Below are 27,330 nucleotides of genomic sequence, written 5' to 3'. Positions count from 1 at the left end.
TCTAGCAGTGAATGGCTAATAACCAACAGTGATACCGGTAGATATAAAAAAGAACAGCAAGAGCAAGTGAAAAAAAGAGTGCATGTGAGAGACAGCTGCTGGTCCCAAAGTAAAAAGACAAAAATAATATTTTTTAGTTATATTTGGCATCAAGTAATACTTTTGATTAGTAAATCTGTTCTGCAGGTAGCTGCCACCTGCAAATAGAAATTATTTTTGAGAATTCATAATGTCCAACATGTTTCCTTCACCTTTACACTCACGTGCTCTATTATTGCATAGACTGAGTCATTTTAAGCACAATCCACACAAGATGACTCATAGAAAGATTTCACTTAATACTTAGGACTGTATACAGATACTATTACTGCATTATGTAAGTCTTTGGGCTGGGTCGTGGGGTGTTTGGTTTTTTTAAATCTCTGCTGTTCTAAGCAGATTCTCACTAGCTCCCTAGAATGTGCATTTCCCATAGCACTAATATAGCAAAGTATCTAACGTATGACATGGATTTTTCCAGCTACTTAGAAACAAGGCTACAGTAATTTTACGATGACAAAGCAACTTAATAGAACTTGTATATTCAATAAGAAACACATTATTTACAACAGTGCATTTATATTTTCTAGAGTGGTGATGGTAGAAAAGGAGGAGCTTTGTCAGTATTATTAGGCAAGCTTCAAGTATATCAATCTCCTTTGTAAAGTTAAAATAATAGATTAAAAGAAACTGGCAACATGCATTTTTTAAAAGCAAAGGATAATTAGTACAGCATGGCCAAACTTACATGCTGCCTATTTTAGAAGGTAAGCCAGATGGTGGGGGAATAAACTCTCTGTCCCTAGCAGAAGTATCATTTGTGTCAGCAGCCATCCCACTTGCTTGGTTTTCTGCAACTGATGCAAGAGGGCCAGCCAAAGTAGAGTCTGCAGCATTGATTTCAGAGACTAAATCACTGCTGTCCGCATACAGCAACTCCATCTGGGTCGTGGTCCTCCGGCGGGCCTAGAGACAAATAAAAACCAAGTTGCTATATGTCTTCTTCCTTAGTTTGTCACTTCAAGAGTACTTTAAGCCAATGTGAATTAGGATTTGCTCAGCGTTTCAACAATTTGAAAACAGAAAACCTCACAAAGGAGCCAAGCTTTGTGCAACACAGTCCTTCCTTAAAAAAAAAAGAATTACACATGCTAGGTGTGATGATGCTATGAAATTAAATCTATTCCTCAGGGAAAGAAAGGTCACTGGGAGGACAAAGGTCCAGTCTGAACAGAGCCATTACAAAAATGACACATTCATTTTATGCCAACATTTTCAAACTCAGTTTACCTGCCTAAAGACCTGCACACCAATGAATGGCACCAATAATGCAACAGGCAACCTAGATATATTCCTCTAAAGCCAACTGCAGTTAGAAGAGTGGAGGCTAAGCTTCTATTTGATTGCAAACTTGGTTTATGCTCCGGTGAGCATAAAAGCAAAATCACAATCAGTGCACATTTCCAGTTCCCGCTGCCATTAATATTAAACTGCAGTCAGCCTAGATATATTCCTCCAATGCCAACTGTAATTAACAGCTTGAAGGTCAAACATATGTCTATTTTATAAACTTCCTTTACAATCCTATGACCACAGAAGCGAATAGCAAACAAACATGTTCACAGTTCCCACTGGCATTAAACTGCAGCCTAACTAATACTAAGCTGCAAATCTGCTCCAGTTCTGAGTGCTATTAATTGGGAGAACACCTCTCTTTCTGAAACTGTAAAAATTCAACCACAAAATATTGAGAAAGTATATTTTTATATTGGCTTCTCAGGGAGAATATAACAAAAAAGTATATTACATACAAAACACATGAAGAGTACATCTATTCACCTTTTGCATGTCTTTATTCATTTATGTCTCTAGAGCAAAGCCAGAGCGTTCTCTAGAAGGTGCCATTAAAATATAAATTACTACAGAATCATAGAATCATTTAAAAGACACGTAGATTAATTATTATCATCATTGTACAGCCTACCTTGCTTTTGGGTTTGACTTCACCACAAAGCTTCAAAAGATCTGAAGATAATGAACTGAAAGAAAAATTGCATCACAGTTAGAAGCAAAATAGTCATATTTTTGCAGGCTATTTTTATTTGATCCTCCTTTCTACTGAAATGGTGGGTGAAATGTAATGAAACAATGTCAGAAGTATCTTCTAAGGCATACAGGATTGGTTACAAAAAGAGGAAATTACAGTAATTTTTCTAGAACCAGATCTAAAGATTGCTCACCTTCCTTCTGTTCCAGGACTATGCAGGGGGGCATCCTCATCAGTACTATCTTCCAGATTTTCTAGAAAATTTCCAAGAGAATAATGTTAGTCTGTCCACCTTCAACAGGACATGCAGGTTTTAAGCACTACACAAACACCTCAGACAATGTTGAACGTAGATGAACAGCATACAAAAGGCAGGGATTTTCAAAATACCTTGACTATTTGCTAGGCAGTCCCAAATGAATTTTCCTGGTATCTAAACTAAGTTTTTTCATACAATCTAAATAAATCATACACCTAGACATACTGTGCCAAATGTGGTCCACTATTTATCATAGCAAAGCAACAGGGATGACAGAAAATCAGAAATAAATTCTAGAAGGAAGTCTGGAAGAAAGAAGATAAAGGAAATTAACTGCAAGAGATAGAACAGACAGGATTGAAATAAATCCACAGTAAGGATGTTTCTTCTTGCTCTAAGACAGAATCAACCTGCTTATAATGAAAAGACTTGTATTTTTAACTGTCTAGCAAGCTGAGGCACATATAGAACAGCAGCATTTGGGCTGACAAGAAGCAAACACTTTATTAGTATATCAGCATTTAGCTTTCAAAACTGGATGATGCCACTATATAATACTATAGAAGTACTTCCTAAACAGGGATTAATTGTAGTGAAGTTAACTGTAAACTGAAGCTGTTCAGTAGAAATGCTCCTGACGTAAAATGAGTACACAAACCTGTCCACAAAAGACAAAGCCAGCATGCATGTCACACTAACACTGTCAAACACCAGATTAACAAGTTTGCATGCAAAATCTGCAAAACAATCAAGCTGAGACGAATCCAGGGCACATGTACAATCAGTTCCAAACCACTGGGAAACCAAATCCCCTAACTTGAGTATTATTCTGTAATAATAATATATTTTAAGCATAGTTTAAGGACATAGGTAATACATTCCTGCAAGCAAAGTCCCTTATTTTTGAACATACTCATGAAAATTTAAGGATTAAATAACCTTCTCATGACATTATATTACATTTCTTCTTTATTATTAGAGAGGCTTTAAGTTTCTTAACTCAATTTCTACCATAAAGCAGATACCATTAGTTTTGCATAGAAACGATTTATTTGGCACTCATATTAAAATATGTTTGTCCATTTATATGTTTAAAGTGCAAGTTCATGCTTTGGAGAAAGGGAGGAAAGATATATAGTTTCCAGTTGAATTCTGAGAAGGAATAAAGAAAAGGAAAATGCTGCCTTCTTGTGTATGCTGCTACTAAAAATGTTTCCCAAAAAGTCAAAAACATATATCAACTTAGCACCAACAATGCACTTCAGAGGTATCCAACTGCTGTATTAGTTTTAACAATACAAACTTAATTATCAGAAATACAACAATACTATAAAGAAAGCAGGGTTACAGGAATAGCACTCCGAACTTCCTTTTTTGTTCCACCCTAGATTTGAGCCCATGTTAAACCTCTTCTATACACATTATTATGCTATGTCTTCTGCAGAAGAGGCGGATCTAGAGTACTACTCCTCCAAGCAAGTCACAAAAGCAGCATCAATAAAAAAAAAAAAGGCATTTCTTTTAACATAAGATTGATGTTAGGGGGATGTTACTTCATCCCCTTTTCATAAAGAACTTGGAATCAGCTTTCCCAGGTAACAAAGTAGAAAGTGTGGGATGGCCACAAAACACGGGATTGTATTTGTGGGCTCACACGCATGTGACCTGACACGTGTTGATATTTTTCTTCAGTGTGCCTGCAGTTCAGCACAGGAAGACTGCAGGAAGCCCCCAGGTAGAAACCAGCACACAGAATCAGTGAAATGAGAATAGGCAGAAGAATAAGATTATGCAAGAAGTCCTGAACAAGAAGAGATGAAGGGACCAATAAAGTTAGTAAAAGCAGTACTGAGGAGTGGCTGAGGAGATTGTTAATAAACAAGTGACAGAAGAAGAGAGAAGAGCTTTTCTGATGACTTGTCTTGATCCTCTTGCAGATGCAACTGGGCAGTACCAGTAGAGTGCAGCACACCAGCACAGTTCATCTTGAGGAAATTACATTTGACCAGCCCTCTCAAGATCTGTACAAATATGGCTGTGAGTCACATCCATGAACATCCATATTTCGCAGGCAGGAAGGAAAAAAGCAGCTCCTACAATTCTTCAGAAAGCAGGAGCAACACTCCAGGACTCAAATTTGTAGTCATGTTAACTCTTCAAGAGCAGATGGGATAGCAAATGGCAGCTGGTTCTCCACACACAAGGCAGGTGTGCATTCAAAACCCATTCTGAGGGTCAAAACCTGAGCCTGTGATGTACTTTTCTGCAGACTGAACCCTTTTCTTAAGTCTACCCTTTAATGCAGGTGCACAACTACACTGAAGAATGCCCAAGCTTCTTCAAGCCAAGTGTATTCAAATGGCTTAGAACTTTTGAAGGCAAAGCCGAAAGTAGGCATCAAGGGAATGGTTCACAGGCACCCTGGAAGTGCTGCCCCTCTACTGGGGACAGGGCTAGCTGGGTAGTACCAACTGGGCTGCCAGGGAGCCTGGTGAAATCAGTCTCGGGATCTGCTGCCACCCACACTTCCAGCTCTGGGAATCGTGTCAGGTCACCAGGGAGCCCTGAGCCCACAGTCCCTGCTGAGCAGCTGGCAGTCCCAGCCTTGGGGCCTCACTGAAGCCGTGTCTGAGCTCCCTGCAGCTCAGAGGGGCTACAACACACAACCAACAGTCTGGACTTCAGTGTGGACAGAGCTGAGTATGGCATATCAGTCAAGATACACACACAGTCAAGTTTCCTTCCTATAAAGTGATAGCAGACACCTGAGCAGTTTAGGTGTTTTAAAAGACTCAGTTCATGCTTGCAAAGTGTTAAAAAGCTTTCACAATAGAGCTACTGTTCCAATGCATTTAACAAATGATTTTTCACTGCTTCAGATGCTGTTAATAAGTAAAACCCTGTCCAGGGCCAAAGAAAACACAATACTATATTCCTGACTGGAGAGGCATTGCTCTCACTCCAGCAGGGATGAACACACACATGTACACACATTAATGGTCTATTTTAGACACACTATGGTATTAATAACCACTGAGGTTCCTGAACAATACTGTCCATATGCAGGAAGATGCCCTGACACAGATCTTCACGTGTCACCCGTCAGGAAGCTGGTAAAATTCTCACCAGTTTACACCAGGTGATGATCTTTCAGGCACTATGGTGGTCTCCAAATGTTTTGGAGACCTATGCAACTAGCACAGGACACCATAATGGGATTAGAAGTAATGCAAGGCAGCACAAAAGGAATTGTTACTGACATCAGGATTATTTTTTCAAGTTTCAAACATAGCTGATTTTGTGGCTAGGAACAAGGGAGGGGAGAAAAAGAGCAATTTATTTGGGAATCATTTAAAAAACAACAACAATCACCTCATCTCAAAATCAGTGAAGTCAGTAACTAAAGCCAATTGAAAAAGTGAGATATAATCTGCATTCTGTAAAATATTTACATGACAAGATAAGCTATCTGCAAAAGGTTCAAAATCACCTACGTGTTAAGAATTACCTTCTTTCAGACCTAAAAAGATGAGCAGAATGTCATAACTACAGCAGTAGTATATCACGAAATAGCTTTATGTAGTCTGAACAAACTATAGGTTCATAAGCAGTAAGCCATAAATTTGAAATTCAGCTTTCTGTGTTCACTTCTTATCTGAAAGATCTAACTAATATGAGGGCTACGGGTGGTTTCAGAAAGGAAGAAATGCTCTGTAAGCTCATGATAATGAGTACATTTACACAATAGTTCATGCAAACTTCACAAACTCACAAATTCTAAGATGCACCAGTTAGTGAACATGAATGAATTAGTAGCTCATGCAGCTGTACAGTACAGATAAAGCTAAACATACTTACCCAACGGTATGCTATCTAGGTCTGTGTAAATAACAGCAAGAAGGAAACAAAAGCAACACTCCAATCAAAACATATCCATTTATAAAAAGAAATAAAACAAAAGTACCCAAATGTATTCTAAATTTCTTAATGTCATCTCCTGAGAAGTAGAATAGATGCTGTAACAGACATGTCACTTTCAAAAATCACTAGCATGGTGATTGAACAGAATTGCATATTTAGAATTTCACATTCAGAAGTTAAAATCACAGCAAATTGTAAACACAGTCTTTTGTAGAAAAAACAAGCAGATTACTTGAATTTAAAAGTCTCAATAATAAAAAAAACCTTCTTTATTTCCTACATTCCACTGCTGAGGGGATATACTTAAAAATGACATACATGCACACCAATTGTGAAATAGAGTTTAAGTGTAAGATGTTAAAATACAGCATCTATTCAGAAAAGAAATAGCCTAGAATGCCCAGTACAGCATGCATGAAAGGCAAACATGACATGCAGTTGACTATTTAGAATATAAGATGACGAAATTACCTTGCAAAGCATGACCCAGCAAAGCATCAAGTTCAGGATTTAATTCAGCTTTTTCTTTTAGCATATGAAACAGCAGTTGGTTTTGAGTAGCGCTAGTAATTTCTGTCTGTTTAAGACGTCCCTCAAGAACTTTAATCTGAGCTTCTTTCTGAGCTGCTTGGAGACCCTGGGAGAGAGAAAAAGAAAGAAAGATGAAAAACACTTTATCACAACTCTTTTGCTACAAAATGAGAATTGCCAAAACTTTTAAAATCTACAAAAGACAAACGACATATACATTGCAACCTTCCTCTCACATCCTAAAGATCAGGTGTCAACTAAAGGTCCTTTTTTTTAAAAAAAATGAATAAATAAATACATAAAAATAAATATTTTGAAGTTACTTATTAAGCATTTAACTTGTGTTCCTCAGACTCTGCATCTAGTGACTAAATTGGATGTGAGTCCCAAGCACAATTCATAGATTATTTGCATTTAAGAGTAGATAGCATCTGAAGAAAGAAAAAAGCGACATCTTCATTTTTCACAAATAAGTACTTTTTAAAAGTTATTACCTATGATAGCCTGTAAGAAGAAAAAAATAACCAAACCAAACAAAAAAACAAACATACACACACAAAAAATTTAAAAACCCCACACCAACCACCACCACCAAACACCAACCACCACAGAACAGTAATCTGTCCTACAGAATCACTCAGCTTTTGCTGAAACATATTGTGGCCTAACTTAAGAGAGAGTCTATTCCCTAGATCCATGTTGTAGAAAATGTAGCCAAGGAAATTTCAGAGAACAGTTTCCCAATAGAAGAAACACTAGGGCAAAACGAAGGTACGAAACTCCTTCTCAAAGGCTTGTAGAATAACAGAGGAGTTTGAAGACTAGCACTTGAGAAAGAAGTGCAGTACTATGGACTTACAAATTAGATTCTGATTTTATTGAAAAAACTAAAACAACATTAATAAACACATTTTTCACGTGGAAACAACAACAGAATAGACAGCATGCATGACCAGTTTTGCAAGAAAACATACTTCAGGTTTTCTACACAATAATTACTTATCAGAGAGAAACACCTTCACATAACGGAATTTTTTATCACGATAACGAGAAATTGTGAACAAAGTTAGGGACACTTCTTTCGTATTAATTCTGCTGCAAGAAAAATTTTTGATTACCACTGAGTATGGCCTCTAACCAGAAAGAAAAACAGCAGCAAGAACAATTTGGCAATTGCCAAATACTCATTTTGAAAATATTGCTTCCCAATGCTTTCAGAAAAAGCCCATACTGTTCTATTCAGAAGTAAAAAGTTTGACTGAAGTATGCCATGCATTGGTATATTTGAAACACTCATATTTTTATGGAAATAGATGAGCCGGTCTTTAAAAAAAAAGATCTGAGCATTCTTCAGGCGCTTGTTGAAAAACATAGAACAACTTTATTTATTTGTTTACAAAAAGCTAGTGCTCTTATAAGAACAACATGAGGTAATTAGTGAAGTAGACCATACTGGGATTTGAAAAACAAGCAATGGATTGAAGGAGACAATGGATCTCAAGGGCCTTTGTGCTGAGAACCAGCGTGATTCGGTAGCATCGACTAGCTTTGTTTTGTCTAGCTTACTTTTCACAGGCATAAATTCACATTAGTTAGTACTGATGGCAGCACAGCTCTGCTCCTGGTTCCTGGCACACACATCTTTCACTTAATGCATTACCTTATTGATACCCATCGTGAGGAAGTGATCAAGCAAATATCGAGCTTCTGTCAAAGTGCAAGCATTAATCACTGCTGTTACATCCAGGGTCTCTCCTTCTTCCTATGTGTGCAACAACAGAGACAGATGGTGAAAAATGCATAATTTAATTCATTATGGTAATCAGAGAAGACAGAAAGTAAAGATGCTGCAACAGTCAGTTCACCCCCTTGGTACACGTAAACCACGTCTGACAATTTTTTGATAAAAACTATCCCCAAAACACCCCACAGTACAGACTCTGCAGCCTTCCCAGTCTCTTCCAGTGCTTCAGTTCTCTTCTTATTAGAAATCTCTTCTCAACTTCCAACTCAGACCCCTTCTTTCTACAAGCTAAGCTGTTCACAGTGGATGCAGAAATAAGTGCATTCCTTCAACCTCTGCAGCCTTCATGCATTCGAAGACTTCTCCCTCAGTCTTTTCCTCAATTTTCCTTCAAGTATTCTCAGTCATGATTAAGCACTTTGATAGCCTCAAGTATTAAGCCTTTTGTGCTCACCACTTCACTGGTAAAGTCCTGTAACCTTGCACCATGCTGTCCAAAATTCAAGAAACCCTGATGAGAGTAAAAGCAGTAAAAGCTGCTGGCAATGTAACATGTATTAAAGCACAGATTAGCTCAAGGTGGGAGAGGAGGAACTCAAGCACTGCCATATAAAAATACTGGTAAGCATTATAGTTCAGATTTCATGCTACCATGTGCCAAGAGAGATTGTAGGTGATGGATTCTTCCTGCAAGATTGTATACGATGTGATGCACATTATAAAAGTCTCCACATTTGGGTTTTACTGCTTTCAGTAACATAAAATTTCTACATCAACTGTAGTAGACAACTTCCCTTTACTAGATTACTATTTAAGAAAAAAATAAAAAAAATAAAATAAAAGAAATAAATTCTAAACAAGCAACATGGCCTGAACACAGTCTTTAGTTACAGAAGGCCACTGTTCCATAATTGAAATATATTAAAATGCAATATAAAGAATTTATATGAATTCTTACATACAAAAATACTTAAGCATAAAAAACCAATACAAGGGAGTGTAAGTATATCAACAGCTACAGGAATATGATTCAAGCTGCTAGCCTTTAGTCCCAAGAATTCTATTAATTTAATGCCAGCAGAATAGAAAGCATCAGCTTTGACACTTAAATGCTTTGCAATCTTAACTTGCATTACACTATTGACATTAAAGCTCAGATCTGAAAATTCAGTTGTATAAACACTCTTCATTTCAGATTTCAAAGTTTTCAGTAATTTTCATTTCCTGGTTCAATAATTATGTAGCCAAAACAGAATTAATTTCTAAATGCGAATATTTTCAAAGCTAACACGGTTGTTTTTTCTTTTCTCCTTTTTACTATTTTCACATTAATATTTGACCTACCTTTGCTTCTTCCATTTGCATAATGTTTGCTTGGCAGTCAGAAATGCTGTCATTAATGTAGTCTATGTTTGCAGTTAGTGATTCCATTTCTTCATTTATATTTTGGACATTTCTATCTACTTCACTGCCACCCCCATCCTTGATGAGCTTCTCCCTTCGCTTTGAAAGTTTTTCTCTTCTTTTTGTAAGTTCTTCACGTTGCTATTATCCCCAAAGACATAATATTAAATGAAAAGGAATTAGTAAACACTCCACAGCATTTTAACACATCTTTGTTTTCTTTTCCTTGCTATACTTTAACATAGAATGATTTCTACAGGAATAATATACACAGGTGTATATTATTCCATTAATGTCCTTTTTATTTCTTACTAAGCACAGCAATCCCACAGTTCAAGTGCTTACTCGTGTTGTTTAGAGCTTCTTCGTTGACTGCAATGGATTCCAATTGTTTTGCCCATGCCACCACCACGGCAATTCATTTACAGCAAAAATAAATGTTCTCTCTCTATTTAATACAACAAAACAGCCAGTGTTCAGCAGATCACCCACCGTAAGTAACCTGTTCATATCTGCCTCCATATTGGAAATGGTCATCCTCTGCATAATGATATCAGTCACTCTGCGTTCAAGTAGTTGCCACTTCATCCTGGCTGCCCGTGAGGAGTAAACTCTACTTGTCACTGCTTTCCGCTGGTATTTCCTTCTGTGATAAATTCAAGAGAAACATACAATTAAGTCTAAAGCAGACCAATTACACATTTGAACATGGAAATGATCAGGCCAGAATATTTTTCACAGGCAACTTAAAAATTTCTTCAAGTTTTTCATTGCACCAGACGGCTAACTGCACCCAGCCCTGAACTGTACTGCACTTAGTATGTTGTATTTGAAAAACAGGTATCAAATGCTGTGGCATCTTGTATAATGCACTATTGAAATCAGATGCCACCTGAGAGTTTGTCCCTGTTTAACAAGGAGATCTGCTTCAAATCACGGTGGAAGACCACCAGCAAACCTAATATATTAAACTGCGTTTTCTAACAAGGGTTTTTTTTTGTACTCAAGAACACTGCAGGCACTGGACCGGTGAGGCATTTCTCTTTAAGGACAGATTAACTCCATTTTGAAATTTTAGGGTTTCTCAGTGTGATTTGCCCTTTAATGCCACTTTACATTATTCCACAGTCTTAAACCCACAAAACTCAGGTTGTATTTGATAATGGTAAAATGCCTGTTTTGTGAGCATTACATGACAGCAGTTTGAAAAATTACTACTGCAATATGTATCATCACAAGTTTATCTGCTAGAAAAATCCATGCAATTTTCAGTTCTCTTAAGAAAGTATAAACAGTTTTGATTTTTACCCTGTTCCATTTGTTGCAGTTACAGATAACGCTTGAACCCTTGCAACAGGAATTCTCATCTTCTGCTGTGCTGCTGTTCTTGAACCATCATGCTCGACTGATGAGCTAGAACTTGGTTCCTGTATAGGATGCTCAGGCAGACTCAATTTTCGACTTACTTTTCCTGCCACTTTATCAGACAGAGGCCTTACTTGCCGACGAAGGGCTGTGACCTAAAACAGAGTGCAAAGATACGATTACCTCTCCACAAAACTGTGTTCTAAGTTATTGCAATACAATATCATTCTGTTTTCAAAGATGCATTACTGTTTCACCACAGTACCTCTTCAGTTTTGCGACGCAAGATAACTTCTTGATTCCTTTTCTGAGCTTCCAGAAGCTTGAGCTGATGCTGTGGAAAAAAATACAAGCAGCACGTGTTATTTTTTCCATTGTCTGCCACAAGGACTGTATTGTGTAAACAAAACCAAAAAACAATACAAAACAAAAAAAAGACCTTTACACACTAATACAAGTTTGCAAAATTTTTGTGACATGAAGAGATGAAGTCACAGTGGTTTCTTGGTCTTTCTAGGACAAAATGAAAATAAGCATTTCACCATATCTATTCTCTACCAAAAATAATACCTGCATGCACTTAAAGTTGCAACAACAGTTTTGCAAAAATTAACTAATAAAATAATACTGAAATACATATTCAATAAGTCTCCTATTTTCTGTTGCAGTTATCACCTGAAGCTAGAAACTAAGCTATCATAGAAGTCAAATCAAATTATGTGCATTTCATCTGGTCAAAATATAAAGGTACATGGCAGTCTCAGTGAATGTGTGTACACATTGTGTGCCTGCAAGTAGAGGCACATCATAATGGCAGATGCATATTGCAAATGAAAGTTCTTTATCTGTCAAATCACCTCTCGTTTGCGTTGCTCCTTTTTAAGCTGCGCAATCTCTCTGTTTCTTCTAGACTCAGTCATTCTAGCTTTCTCCTGCTCTTCTTTCATTTGTTTCATCAAGCGAACCTGTAAAGACATCATCACTTAGAAAAAGCTCTTTACATTGAAGTGCTGTTCCCTGCCCTCACTCAGAGTTTCTCATTCAAGTTGCCATCTTCCAGTATATTACACACTTTTAGCAATTTACCTCATCCATCTAAGTGTCTTCTTCACTAAGTGCTGAATAACAGCTAATAAGCAGTGCAAGCTTCTCCATGTTTGATACTGTAACTTCTGTTCATTAAACCTTTTTAGGTTTCCTCTCTCCCTGGAATAGCCTAGTCTTCATATCCTTTCTCTTTTCAGACTTCTGAGCAGCTGACAGCAAAAACAAAGTTATCTGGCAGATAAATGCACAGGAGATTTGAGCCCATTTTTCAGTAAATACTCATTGTACGACACTGCAATATACTGAAATATACCTTGGTTTTCTTCATCTCTGTCACCTCCTGCTGCAATTTCTTCAGTTGCTTTTCATATTGAGACTGATTTTTAAGCAATCTTGCATGTTCCTTTTGTGCTGTTTGAAGCCTCTGCAGTTCTTTATTCATGGCTTGGAGTTTCTTTTCATATTCTGTTTTGATTTTTTTTGCCTTTTCTTCTGAATAGGTCTCTACAGAACCTAGAGCAAAAGGGAGTTCTTTTGTTCAGGATATTTTTACTTTGGCAGCCACAGCAAATGACTGCTTCCTCTGCTTTCAGCAATGTCTGCAAAATCTTTGAAAAATTTATTTTGTCACTAGCTCCTGTCACCTGCACTGCTTTGAGCTTTCCACCTTGTATGACTTTATGGATAACAGATCAAGTATTAATACTTTGCTTCTGTTTTCTTTGCACTAGACAGCAAATATCTGAGTACCTGAAGACACAGATACACACATGCTTGACAACACATGTGCACAAGATAATAGCAACAGTCTCAAGAGCCATCAAGCCTAGTATCCCTTTTCTGGCACTAGTCAAAAGGGAAGGTCTAAGAAAGAATAAGGGAACAATGAAAGTATCTAAAGTACATAACTATAAGGCATATATATGTTTAAAAAGAAAGAAACAAACAAAACACTTCCTGCAGTACTCGCCCAAGATTCAACTATTTATGGCTTAGGATTCCATGAGCCAGAGTCAGTTTTTCATCTCAGTACAATGGCATATTCAAAGAAGCTTGGTCAGTAAAACATCTCTGCAAGGCCACTGATCCTGGTTCTTATTTTTATGCAAATCAAAAGAAAGGAGAGAGGGAGGAACAGTAAAGTACTTTTAATTCAGGAACTATCTCAAGGACTATGTTAAAATGAAAGCTCCTAGAAATTTGAAAATAAATGCTTATTCAACCAAATGAAATACCCAGTAGTAGCAGTATCTTTTTTAAAAAAAAAAAACTGTCAGTTCTGGCAGAAACTAGAATGAGTGAAATATGATTCACTGGCATTGTGACTACAACTGTTCTCTGCAATTTCTTACCACATTTGAGAAAAAACAAAAGGAATTAGCAAACAATTCAATTTTAATATCTTACACAACCATCCAGGTTTAAATTACTTTGTACTTCTTACCCAAGTTTTGAAGAACCTGATCTCTTTCAAGCTGAGTGTCTCGAATCTTATGTTGTAGCATCATCAGTTTCTCTTCATATTGTCTTTTCAGTGTTTGCAACCTTCGCTGGCTGTTCTCTAGCTCATCTATCAGTTTCTGCTTAATAGCTATTTCACAGGTGATATTTGCCAAGTCAGCTTGATAATTTTCTAAAATAAAAAGATTTGAGTGATTAAAAATTAAGACTTCTGTTAAAGTAACAGTGAGAGTCACATAACTATAGATAACCCCTTCAATGTTAGGGTCATTTTCTGACATGTAAATTATGCATCAGAGAATTCTACACAAAGCACAATGCAGCAAATTGAACTATTATCTGAAATTAATGATAAAGTCTCCTCCTTAAACACTCTCCCCATCCTAGAACTGGGAAAGAGGTAGAGAATGATCACACTCATTGGATCCCAGCTGCCCGTATGTTGTAATTCCTCACATTTAAATCTCTGCATCAGCAATCTGTCCTTCCCCATGCAAAAGCTGCACAGGCTATGAGACTTCAGTCACATTTCAGGGCTGGAGAATAACTGCCATTCATGAATCCAGCAGATTATAAAAGGAAAATTTGACTGCTAGCAGACTCCAAGGGGAGACTTTCTCTCCTTTAGTTCTTAAAAAAAATACAGGCAAAATTCTGAGAAGAGAGGATCCACCTTGATCATGGAAGTGGAATGGTGAAGAGCATGAGAAAAATAGGAAGAAAAAGGACTAACCCACGCAAATTTATAAAAGTTTAATTCATTTCCTTAGTCAATTAGGTCCTTTTCTGGTTTAAGATTATGTGTTCCACAATAAAGATGTCAGCTGAAGATTTTTCTTTTTAGGTCCTGCAACTCCTGCTAATAGTTTGTGTGACTCACAAACAAGAGGGAACCAACTGACTCAGTTTGTCTATTTGGCCCGACTCAGGGAATTGCTGGTGATGCTGCCTCTCACTCCAGTGATTCTAATTTGCAGATCACATGTAAGCCAGCTGTGATAACATTATCACCTTGACAATTAGTCCTGGGACATAAAAATAGCCCAGTACTTAAACCTTACATTTTGGATATTATAACTAAGGAAGAAATGTGTTATCAAACACCCAATGGCCTCTGGTCAATTTTAAAGCCAGTACAGGAACACTTGTTCAGTGTATATTACATGTCTTAGCACTACAACTAGACATACAATCCACAGAGAATTATGGACAGTGGGTTGACAGCATGCTATCTTGCCTACCAAAACCCAAGGAATGACAGATAGTACTTGTAAAATACTACAAAATATTGCACTGACATCACCTTTTTCATCAGAGTCAGAATCTGATTCATCTGAGCTTTCAACAACTTCCATGTCATCTTCATCCTCATCATCTTCCTCTTCTTCATCCTCACGATCACTTGCTTCCTGAATTTCCTCCTACAAAATGTACAAAACAGAAAGATGTTGAAGGACACCCACATTTTTCCAGCCCCTAATCACTTGTGACTATCACTGTGAAGCCACAGTATCCACTTGACCCATTCCTAATTTCCTTCCTGTAACCTTGTAAATCTTTAAACAGGCAATGAACAAATAAACCAAACACTTCTAAATACTTACTGCTTCCAATTCATTATTCTCTCTCTCCGAAGTGCCTTTTTCATCTCTCTTCTCCTGCTCGTTATCTGTGTTATCCTCTTTAACACTAGCAGAAGAGGCACAGATACAAAATATTCACAAACTGAAATGGTATGCAGTTCACATCCCCCAAACCAATAAATTGTAATTCCAAATAAAGATGAAAACCAAAGTGCAGTTAGACAGAGGCACGAGTGTTGGGCATGGGTAAAACACAACTTCCAAACTCCCACACATAGTAAAACAATGCTTAATTACTCTTGATCTTAGCTTGCAAAATAATATTGATGATTAGCACATTGGATTAAGGCATACTGCATGACTGGGACAATTAGTATATACATCTTCATAAACTACAGCAGCATTCATTTTGCATGGAAGTTGCAGTGTACCCAGAATAGATTTTACAAAACAAGTGAAAAACATTTTGTGTTAAGTACAACGTACATTACATGTATTACTACACTGTCAAGCTATAACAGAGCCTGCCTACTGTGCTTACAATAATATGAAAATCTATGTGTAAGTGTTAAACGCCACCTAATTGATCATAATACAGCTACTCTTTTGATCAGTTATTTACTTTGACATCAAAGGAATGCTCAAAATAGGCAATGATACAACAAAGGCCATCAAGAAATACTGATTTTTTGCAATAGGACTGTCTGTCTCAAAAAGAAACTTTTCCCAACTAGTAAGATTTCTTTTTAGTATGTTTCCATGCTGATTTTTTTTTTCCCCAGACTATGGCTGAAAATTTATTTGAAAGTCAAGCATCTCTATATTCTTTCCTTTCTTGGCAACCTGAACTGTAGTGATGGCTTATACAAATTACAGCAGGGCTTTTTTCTGTATTGTTTTAAAGGTTTGGTGTTTTAGCCATTAGGAGGAGTTTTAACATTTTTTAAATGCTACATGTGCAAAACCTGAACCATCTGCTACAGATGGGAAATCATGATAAAACAGGGCTAGACACTATAGAAGGTAATCATGAAAAAACGTGGTTCTGATTGCATGATGTGGAATCCACCTCAACAAACTTCATCATCATAAAAGTTTGGCAATTCACGTGCTGTCCCTGATCAGGCAGGGCAACTAGAAATGCACATCTTCCTCCACTGACACCAAGAGGAGCTCGGACTCAAGGTCCAGCTCTTAGATAAAACGAATACCCAGTGCAGTGATGGGAAACGTTCAGTAATTTGGCAAGTGACACCTAAAAAACCCACCTTTTGCTTAGACCATCTGAATCCACGTGACAGCCAGGGAGGCTGGAAGTAAAAAGCCTAATAACCAGATTTGTACAGAAAACAAATGCCCACAGGGAACACTGAGCCACACAATCTTATTTCCATAGACTCTTGTCTCAGCCCACAACAGGTTCTTTTTTATGTTGGTTAATAAGTTTAAAAGATAGCAGATCTTAGCTGCAATGTTCATGCAGATTGAGGCAAATCCCCAGTTCCCCTCTGCCTGCACACAGCATGGAGTTCACCACCACAGAGCATTTTGTTCTGCCTAATAAAGGGGAGAGACAGGAGGAAGGAGAGCCAGCAGCTCTCCCAGGCAGAACAGCACTGCTTAATTTGTGTGCTACCGAGCTGTGGATTCACAACATCTGCGTGAATTCAGTGGGTATCAAAGCAGACAACTGAAACATAACAGCTGTTACTTTCATTTTCAAGGACAGTATATTTCATTTTTAAGAGCCCTCAACTTAACTGCTCTGACTAACATGTGCTTTGGCTGAAGCTGAATGGAAGGAATGGCTTCAGCCATACTTTCCAAAATAAAAGCAGCAGAGTTAGCTGAGGTGTGAAGGATCAAGACCTTCTTGATCTCACATGCCAAAATTATTATTGTTGTATATTGCCTGCTATACATTTTATACCATATGAGCTACAGTGCCTTCCTCCTGCCTTTCATGCCATACAGACCATGCAAGAAAGAAATTCTGCTGCAATTCCCAAATGCACCACCTCCCCACAAATGCCTGCTCAACACTGTGCAACCCCAGAGTCAACCTCAATCCCACAACAGAGGCTTCTTCCAGTTAAAACACTTGTTCAAAGTCAAAACACAGGAAAGAAGTTTGAAACTTCAAATTAGCTACTCTCGAAGTACCTATGGATCTGCCCAACTTCTTTTCATGTATGACAACCAGTTAATTGAAATGACAGGTAATTAAAAACCTGGGAAATATTCCAACCTTCTTTCTTCTTGACTGCTTTCCTCAAGTTTCTGTAGCCTTCAAAAGCACGAGGTACAGTATTGGAAGGCCAAGCCAATGAAGGACAAACCAGACAGTGAAAAGCAAAAGTGATAAGAAGGTAAAAAAAATGATATATATGAGCTTGTGGAGTTTAAAACGAAATTTTAAAAGATACCATCAAGAGACAACGAGTAGTAAAAAGGCAATACATTTTGCACAGTTGGAAAGTAAACAGAAAACAAAGAAGAAGCATTTGTAGGTTAACTAATCTGTCACTGTCAAGTATTGTATATTCAATTTACATTAAGGAAGAAGTTCTAAATATAGAAAATATATTTCACTTTGGGAATTATTTCTAACACAGGTTCAAAAAAATCTCTTAGTTCTAGAAAAAGCTCTCTCTTTTGCCACTTAAAATTGGCAGGTAACATACCAAAAATGGCAAGAAGTACTGCCATTGAACCAAAGTTATAGATCCTCAGGAATACATCAGGAAAAAAACCAATGCACTACTTTTATATATGCTGATAACAAATTGTAATATAAAATAGTAATGAGAACTTTTTATTACTAATATTCTAAAACATATATTCTGAATATAATTCATACAAAAATCTTTAAACTGCATTTATTTTTTTTGTTTGGGGTTTTGTTGTTTGTTTTTAAATAAAAAGCGAAAACCAGTTTATTTTTATGGGATTCAAAAAAGTACATGCCAATGATTGCTTGTTATTTTTTAATAAATTAACAAAAATATGCATCAGAAGCAATGAGATGGATAAAGTGTTAGTATTTTTACTTGTGCTTTTTCCTGTTGAACAAATGCGGATGTATCAGTAAATAACTTTCTGCATGACATATACGAGTGTAGAGATGGCTTAAATTTCAACAAGTACTGAAATTGCTAAATGTTCTCATTATGAGCAAGTTTTGAGCAAGAGCTTTTGCTGCCTTTTGACCTTATATTGCCTGTCATCCTCTTTCAGTATCAGCTAGGACTAACATGCTGAACCCCATGTAATTTTAACACTAATTTAGTTTGACAAAGGTTAGGGAAATCAAAAGATAACAGTCAAAAAAGGCTACCAGGTATATAAGGCTGACAAACAATTGGAAAGGACATGGGAAGTTTGCCCTGGGGCTTCTGGTGAGTAGGTCACATGGTGGGACGCTCCAATCAAGCATGTCAGTATTTCAGCAGGAAAAACATTACTGCTGTGTATACTGTTTCTGATAAACTTTATGACAGATGCTTATTAAAGGCTACAGATATATAGCAGTACATACCTGCTGTGCATTCAGAAACTGGCTCTTAGTTCTTCAGGCTAGCTCACAACTATTTAGATAAGTTGCATGTATTTGAAATTATGCACCTTTCATCATACTGACCCGCAACCAGGAAACAAACAGATCAAGAAAGGTGCAGATGGAACAGAACTAGTAACTAGGCTTACCAATCCCATTTTAATAGGAAAAGGCTAGTTAGACAAGTCTAAAAGAGCAGCACCCTAAAAATAAATAGTACAGTAAAAGCAGCTAAATGCCTGTAGAAGACAGAAGTAGAGCAAAGAATCCCTACTAACAGGGTGAATCATCCCTTTGCAATATATTATATTAGTATACCCGTTGCCAATTCCTGAAATTTCAATACAATAAAAATTTACAGTGCTATATCATGTACACAGGCTTTGCATTTCATTAATTAGATAGAAGCACTCTGCAGGTAACAGGTATAAGAGGCTCTATGCATAATCCCTCAAATTCTAACATTTCTTAGCTTCTAAGGAATTTTTCTCTTACCATATGCACCTCAGAAATTTGTAAATATTTATTACAAAGCAGTCTACAGATGGGCCAGTAGATAGATTCAAACCTTACCAGAACTTTGAAGAGTATGATCCCATTCTAAAGAACACAAGACCTGCTTTAAAATGGAGGCTGGACAATCAAGAGGTCTCTTCCAACTTAAATTTTATACGGCCTCTAATTTTATAGAAATCTGAGCTCAAAAATAGTTCGTGGTAAGTTAGTCCCTACTTCTAGGTCAGACCACTCGGATATCCCATTCATAAGATTACTGTCCTGGTGTGAGCAAGTGTGATTGGACACAGAAGCTACTTTCAGAAAAGAAAACAAAATGACCAAGCATGTGTTTTTACTTATTACGTTTTTCAAGTCATTATCTCCTACAATAAAAGACATTACTCAATATTTCTAGTAACCTTTAGCTGTTTTGTGGTCACAATCTTGTCTGCTACCTAATACTCAGGCCCCAGTCTAACAAATGGGGCTCTAAGGCTGTATTTAAATGCCTGCTTGAATTTGAAATGTGTTGAAACATATTACACAAAACCAAATCTCTTCGTTCTTGCATTTACAGCTGAAAAACATTAAAATGCCCAGCTGAAGAGAGGTCAGAACATTCTGCTATTTTCATTTAATATTTCCATTATCCCCTTAAGTTCCTGTAAGCATGAGACATAAAATCTATCAAAATACCCATAAAAGTACAAAAGTTTCCTGAAAAATCATACACAAAGGAAGAATCTAGTGCTACTACAGTAAGTGTTCTCTACAAGCATCAGACATTTGTGTGGTGAATAGACTGATAGATATAGGACCTCAAATTGCAGATATCACTAACTCAAATCCAGTTAATATTCCAACTATATTTCAGGCTTATACTACTTTAGTTGTAACTTGTGGAAAAAGTCTGAAGGGGCATTAATAGAAGGAGTGATAGAAGTATGGAAAATAACTCTAACAGGATCAGCCTCAGAGTACACAAACAGATCCTTGCTGCACTAACTGCTGTCTGAACAGGCATTTATATCCATGTCTATGAGTATTTTAGTAGATGAGAAGTTGGACAGCAAAAACCAGCAAAGCATGATGTTGCAGAAAATTAGGAAACACAAAATTAAAAACATTCATAAAAGCAGGAAGATAAAGAAAAGAAGCCATTCCAAGGTTTACCAAAGAAATCCCAGCTATTCAGAATATCTTTTCTTCGGAAAGCTGCTTCAGTTTTGGCATATGGTAGACAAAAGTTTATAATTTTTGGTTTTGAAAACTTCTGTTGAATTTCAGATACATTTTAAATTTAAAAAAATCAAAATTTATGGACACCTATGCTTTACCACTGGCCACAGCTACATAGAAAAAAAATCATTACAACAGAGACATGACAAATACTGCATACTTCACTGGAAGAAAAGATGCAAAACACTTAACTTCAGTTTGTAAAAGGGTTTGAAGAAACAGCAGCTTAGGATCCAAACTCACACAGCAATAACAAATTAATTTTAAATTCTCAGTGGTTAAAAAATACATCTCTTTACTAAGAAAGAAAAAACAAGTAGCATTAAAATTCATACACCACCTCTTTTTCTTTTTCCTTTCTTTTTTTTTCAGCTTTTCTAGATCCTTCTTGGCTATATCTAGGATTTCCAATGTCTCTTTCTCTGAAGAAAGCATAGAAGCCGAAAATGCTGATGGTCCACCAAAGTATGTGGATCTTGTTGAAGCTCTTGACAAGTTGCGTCGAAGATTTTCATTCACTGCTTCACTTTCTAATAATTTTGCTCTTTAAAAAAAGGGGGAAAAATTGCAGACCACAAATCACAAGTATTGCTAATGTTTGAGATAAATACTCTTTAGCATCTAGAACTGCAATGCATTAACTTCAATTTAAAAAGAAACCGCAAACCAAGTTGATGTCTTACAAAATACAAGTGCAGTAAATCCCTTGATGAGATCATTTTATACAATGGTTATGTATACTGTACATACAGTGTATACCCGAGACAGGATATATAGAAATGCTAAGGGCTGTATAAATACACACACACATACGTACAGATAAATATCTGCATGGGCTGTATGTGTATACACATTACACAAAAGCTCTAACACTAACTTGGAATAGGCCAGATAATATTTGTTGCATGATACATCTCCAAGAAAGAGAAATAAAAATACCTAAAATATTTAATACTTTTTTTTTTTTAATTTGAAAGGAAGACAGATACACTTTATTGTTAAAAAAAAAAAAAAAGTAGCAAGTACTTTCTCAGTATTATCATTTATATACAAGGTTACAAAGATAACAAAACAGTTGTTCCATGTTTTACTGCCCTTTGTGCAACAATATCATGTCACCATTTTTATTCAGGCAACATCTTACTTTCATTTTTATTGTCACCTTCATCTTTAACATCTTAATTTTCTGTGGCCAAGAGCAACACCAGTTGGTCTTAGAAACTGAAAGACCATTGTTCTAAATTCAGCCTCACACAGGAAAACAGCTGAAGTATTTACTTTCAAACACTAAGTTTTGTTTGTTTAATAAAAAATGTTCAAATACATATCATGCAAGTACCTGAGGTCTTCAATTTCTTTGATATAATTATGAATCATGTTGCTAATTTCTTCATTTCCTTCTCCTTGATGGACAAAAAAGAAAGGGAAGGTGGACAGAAGAGAAAGATTGAGAAAGGACAATAACAGTATAAATATCTGAATGCAGTTACAACACACAAGGTACCAGCGAAGAGAAACAGTCATATGGGCTGCAGGTTTTGATTTTATCTGATTTATAAAATATATTTCAACTTTAAGCTGCATTAAGTTTCTGATTCCTCTGTGCCATACGATCAGGATTATTACACGTAACTTTTTCTAGTACATTTGTTTTCCATATTAGCAACTTTTAACAATGCATGTACCATAAATCAAACAGTGCACAAGAGAACAATGAAGTCACGGTAAGTCAATTGGTCAATTATTCTATGAGGTGAAAAGCAAGCCAACACTCACTTATCTGTGTCCATGTCCTCACCCTAAGCAAAATAACTAAGCCCATGTATAGCTAGGCATACATTCCTATCCAAAAGTATTATTTCACATTTCATGTTGTTCGTAGTCCTAAATAAATGGTCAGATCAGGGTACCAAACTATTTCTATTAATGGAATTCTGCAGATGGGAGCCTATCCCTGCCCAAGCAGGTCCCACACTACTGTTACAAAGGGACCCATGAAGAAAGAACACAGAAATTAATGAAGTTCATTAATTTATTAAGCAGTTTACACACAAGCACAACACACCCACCACATACCTGCTCTGGCCAGCACTTGGTTGGCCTGATCACTCATAAGTTGCGTTATTCTGGCTCTCAGTGCATCCACAGTCTCTTGCATTGCTTTAATTCTAACACGCAGGTTATTGTTTTCTGTTTGCAGCATCGCATTTTCATGAAACATGTCATTGATGCTTTCAACACCTTCTTCATCTATAATCCTTTTACCCTTAAGAAAGTAAAGGCATTTTATTACTAATAAAGGCTGACCTACACATGAAAAATTTTGAACTTCGCAAAGGCAATTCACAGGTTTATTTATATTCCACGTAGACACTCAAAGCAAAAGATAATCTTCTCTCAAAAAGTTTAAAAACCATGGATAAATAGATAGTTTTCAAATCACTGATGTCTGGCCAACATTTTAGGATTTGAGTCCTGTATAATTCCATCTTAGTCTGAAATACAAGCTCTTGAAGAGGTTAAGAAATGGAAAGAGAATCCTTTATCAAATTAGGATACTATCTCAGGGATAACGATGTAGGAGGACACTTTGGTAGCCACATTTATTGCTCAAAACATTATTTTTTTTAAATTTCAGGAAGAAATGGGCATTGTGTTGTATGAGTATTCACCTTATATAAATTCAAATCTATTTTTAAAACAAATTGTTTTAGCTGCCTGCTAAGCCTTTAAAAGCCATACACAATTACTGTTCACATCCATTTATGTACCAATCTAAATTGTGGTCATTATTGCTTTGGAAGTGACTATTTCTCATTGCTGAGCATGACAAGGTCAATTTTTGCCATTCAAAAAGCAAATAGCACGCAGCACCTGTTGATGTCACTGGCATTCATTTATATATCTTTTCTCTAGGGATACAATCTAAGTCTTCTAAAAACGTTTGGTAATCACTGGAATTGGAGGTGTTGTTTAAGTTAGGGTTGCTATTCAAATTTTTTTGTGTACAAAGTGGAAGCAGACAAAAAAAACAAGCTGTAGAACTGTAAGCATTTTAAAGCAGAAGTCCTAAGGGGATAAACTTACTGTTTTGTATTCCATGAGTTCCATCTGTAGCCGTGCAATCTCACTGCGCAAAGCATTTATTTGTTGACTAGCCCTATCCTGATTAACCATAACCTTGTTCTTGATATTCCGCGCTCGATTGGCATACTTTAATGTGTTCAAGGTTTCCATGAAGTCTCGATCTGAAGGGCTCACACATGCTATCATGAGTGTTTGACTGCAAGTTACAAACATAGGTCAGCATTACACATCAAGAACAAAAAGAGTAGAGAGAAGCTAACAGGTTTTCAGGTAGAAGGTGACACAAGAATAGTGACTTCATAACATTTGTGAAAATATTCCTGTAATTCACAGTAGAAGACTGTCAATCACAACATTCAGCACTGTTACATCTTGTATTGCTGTAGCATAGCATAGGAGATACCAGACCATTAATTGTTCTGCATGTAAAATTATAAAAGCAATTAACGGGCATTCCTAGAATGCTTTTCCAATTATATTTAGCTTGCGTAATCATAGGTAAACTGAAATTCAAGTCCAAAGATCAACCTGAAATCCTAGACAGCAATTTGGATCACACAGTAGTCAGGACTGCCTGCTCTCATTAATATCTACCTACTTAATCTGAAAGTTGCCTGAATGCTCATCCATGCATGTACACAAGTGCCTAAGGTACCCGTGCCTACCTCAGGTTCTACCGAGGTTGAAACTGTCTGAATTCTCCACTGCAAATTATCTCCTGTGCCCCAACAGAAGCCCAAAAGCTGGTACTTAGCTTTAGTGCACCTGGCTATAACTATTTATTCCACGTTTCATACCACCACTGCTTACAGCACTTCCACAAAAAGCAGCAGGACCTGAGCTCTAAGTGCGGGAGGACTATGAACACCATCTTCCTTTCAGGTTCTTACAACACCCTCTAGCCATCCCATTATAGGATATGCAGGGTGAAAACAAATTCCCTGCTCCAAATGAATTATTGAACAGACAGACCAACAAAAAACAATGGCACAAAAGCAGTAAAAGGCAAAAAATTCTGCATTCTATCCACGTGGTCTCATTATCCAACAGGCAGATGGAGGAATCACGGTCCCGTCCCTCATTCCCTGGAGCACACTCATTTCACATCATATGAGAACAACCTAAAAGGGTCAGAACTGGAGTTCCAGCTCCAGATCACACTCTGAAGGTGCCTACATGGCACCTCAACAGATGTGGAAAACACCTACATTTGATGGACTGAATCCTCTTCACCAGGCTTTAGAGAAATTAGCTTCTCTGTTGTATTTGAATGATTGGAAGCTGTCTTGGGCATAGTGATTGTGAAATGGTAAGAGTTTTCAGTTCTCAGAGAAGTCAGGAAGGGGATCAGCAGCATTGCCATTGGAGTTCCAGAGGGCAGACTTTGGTCTGTTTAGGATGCTGGTTGACAGAGTCCCTTAGGAGGCAGCTCTGAAGGGCAAAGGAGTCCAGGAAGGCTGGTTGTTCTTCAAGAAGGAAATCTTAAAGACATAGGAGCAGGCTGTCCCCATGTGCTGAAAAACAAGCCAGTTGGGAAAATGACTGACCTGGCTAAACAGGGAGTTTTGGACAGAACTCAGGAAAAAAAAAAAAGGAGAGACCATTGGAAGAAGGGGTAGGCAACTCAGAAGGCCTACAAAGATGTCATGAGGTTATGCAGGGAGAAAATCAGAAGGACCAAAGCCCAACTAGAACTTAATCTGGCTACTGTCGTAAAAGGCAATAAAAAAAAATGTTTCTATAAGTACATTAGCAACAAAAAGAGGACTAAGGAGAATCTCCATCTTTTATTGGATGTAGAGGGAAACAGTGACAAAGGATGAGGGAAAGGCCGAGGTATTTAATGCCTTCTCCACTTCAGTCTTTAATAGTAAGGGCAGTTGTGCTCCAGGTACCCAGCCCCCTGAGCTGGAAGACAGGGATGGGGAGTAGAATGAAGCTCCCATAATCCAAGGGGAAACAGTCAGTGACCCGCCACACCACTTAGACACCCACAAGCCTGTGGGGCTAGATGGGATCACCCAAGGGTTCTGAGAGAGCTGACAGAGGTGATCACCAAGCCACTTTCCATCATTTATCAGCTGTCCTGGCTAACCAGGGAGGTTCCAGCTGACTGGAGGTTTGCAAATGTGACATGCACCTACAAGAAGGGCTGGAAGGAGGATCTGGGGAATTACAGGCCTGTCAGTCTGACCTCAGTGCCAGGGAAGGTTACAGTGACAATACTACAATAATACAACTATTTCATTATCATTAACTCAGGACTCACTGCAATCCAACCTGAATCACCACCAGTAAATCTTTTTGGAGTATTTGCAAAAGAGAAACAATAACGTGGACTGTAATACCTAGAGTAGAATTGGGAAGGCTAAGAGAACATGCTGACAGAAATCAAATAATTTCCCAGAAGAAGAACAGCACATTTATTAAAATTCAGCTTTCCCACGCTTTTTGGTTGCCAAAGCATGGATAAGAAAATATTCAAATCATGTTGATGTATATAATCCTTCCTTAACAACAAACTGCTAACTTGACATGTATTAGCATGCATATCACATAAATAAATATAGGTGGTGGTGACAGGGGGTATCCACAAATTCAACATAAGTCAAAAACAGAAAGAATATCTGAATATCCATGCAAATGCTCTGGGACAGCATTTACTCTGTGTACATTGTACACTAAACTATGTGATTTCTCCTTACGAACAGGAGATGGAGCAGCAGAGCTATAAGACAGGAAAACATTTTAGAGACAAAACAATTCTTCAACAAATATGCAATTTTAGAAGTGGTTTGAAAAAAATGCTCATTACCTAGTGTATTTGATATAAAAATTAGTCAAGGAATGCTATCTGTAGTTATTTTTAGAAAGAGCTTAGAAGAGCTATTTTCTTGATTTCTGCTGATTTTTTTCATAATTGAGCTTCTTTCTCCCTTAAGAACTTCTGAAAATTCCAGTCTTTATTTTACTTCTGTTGTCCGGCTCTTTGCGTTCCCTTGCACTGTGGTGCTGCAGGTGTTGCTCAAGTTCTCTCTCTGAAGAGCAGAGCAACAATTTAAGAATTCTCTTCCACATTTCCCTATTCCTTCCTGAAATGCCCAGAAAACTTCCTGCCCTCCAGAAACAGCAGTCAGCTGTATTGGACTAAAGAGGAATAAGAATACTACCTTGCTAAAGCATACGCTACTACACTCTTTTGTATTTGCACATGTTAACATTAAAACTAAAAAAATTTGTATTATTTTAATAAATTTCTTAATGTTCGCTTACACAAAGCTTCTGGAGGCTAAAGTCTCTGTTCCTTGCCTGTGCAGTAGGTATACAGAACAGCTTCATACAAACAATTCTGGTGATACAGTAGTTTGTTTTTATTAGGCTCTAACCCAACATCAGAAAACTGGACATATGCACCATACCCTGAGATTACAGCCTTTACAAAAAGATGGCAGTGTCTGCAGGAAGCTGACTCCAAGCTCCTGTGCATGGTGGTCAGAGCAAAGAATTAAGCACCATAAAAAAATAAATAAATAAAAAGTAACAAAGAAA

General features: G+C 37.2%; 1 protein-coding gene across 10 annotated transcripts in view; it reads right to left on the bottom strand.

Moving 5' to 3' along the window:
* Positions 1 to 27,330, bottom strand: part of KIF21A (kinesin family member 21A) — a 91,930-nt gene that overhangs the window by 21,223 nt on the left and 43,377 nt on the right. For 5 of the 10 annotated variants that reach the window (XM_082076229.1, XM_082076220.1, XM_082076225.1 and 2 more), the window contains 20 exons: positions 23,782 to 23,977; positions 22,771 to 22,960; positions 22,034 to 22,097; positions 21,035 to 21,238; positions 17,650 to 17,688; positions 15,423 to 15,507; positions 15,122 to 15,239; positions 13,802 to 13,990; positions 12,671 to 12,870; positions 12,168 to 12,275; positions 11,576 to 11,644; positions 11,254 to 11,465; positions 10,438 to 10,591; positions 9,886 to 10,086; positions 8,458 to 8,559; positions 6,738 to 6,903; positions 6,204 to 6,224; positions 2,280 to 2,340; positions 2,024 to 2,078; positions 788 to 1,005 (listed from right to left, as the gene is read on the bottom strand). In XM_082076229.1, the coding sequence (XP_081932355.1) occupies positions 788 to 1,005; positions 2,024 to 2,078; positions 2,280 to 2,340; positions 6,204 to 6,224; positions 6,738 to 6,903; positions 8,458 to 8,559; positions 9,886 to 10,086; positions 10,438 to 10,591; positions 11,254 to 11,465; positions 11,576 to 11,644; positions 12,168 to 12,275; positions 12,671 to 12,870; positions 13,802 to 13,990; positions 15,122 to 15,239; positions 15,423 to 15,507; positions 17,650 to 17,688; positions 21,035 to 21,238; positions 22,034 to 22,097; positions 22,771 to 22,960; positions 23,782 to 23,977 (2,652 nt within the window). Of the gene's footprint in view, positions 1 to 787; positions 1,006 to 2,023; positions 2,079 to 2,279; positions 2,341 to 6,203; positions 6,225 to 6,737; positions 6,904 to 8,457; positions 8,560 to 9,885; positions 10,087 to 10,437; positions 10,592 to 11,253; positions 11,466 to 11,575; positions 11,645 to 12,167; positions 12,276 to 12,670; positions 12,871 to 13,801; positions 13,991 to 15,121; positions 15,240 to 15,422; positions 15,508 to 17,649; positions 17,689 to 21,034; positions 21,239 to 22,033; positions 22,098 to 22,770; positions 22,961 to 23,781; positions 23,978 to 24,989; positions 25,178 to 27,330 lie in introns of those variants that run through there. The other 5 variants (XM_082076221.1, XM_082076223.1, XM_082076227.1 and 2 more) reach the window with 4 other exon arrangements.

This window comes from Streptopelia decaocto (assembly GCF_964273445.1).
Source record: "Streptopelia decaocto genome assembly, chromosome: 1".
Taxonomy (NCBI): Eukaryota; Metazoa; Chordata; class Aves; order Columbiformes; family Columbidae; genus Streptopelia; species Streptopelia decaocto.
The sequence above is the reverse complement of the archived record's forward strand: the minus strand, read 5'-3'. Positions and strand labels throughout refer to the sequence as shown.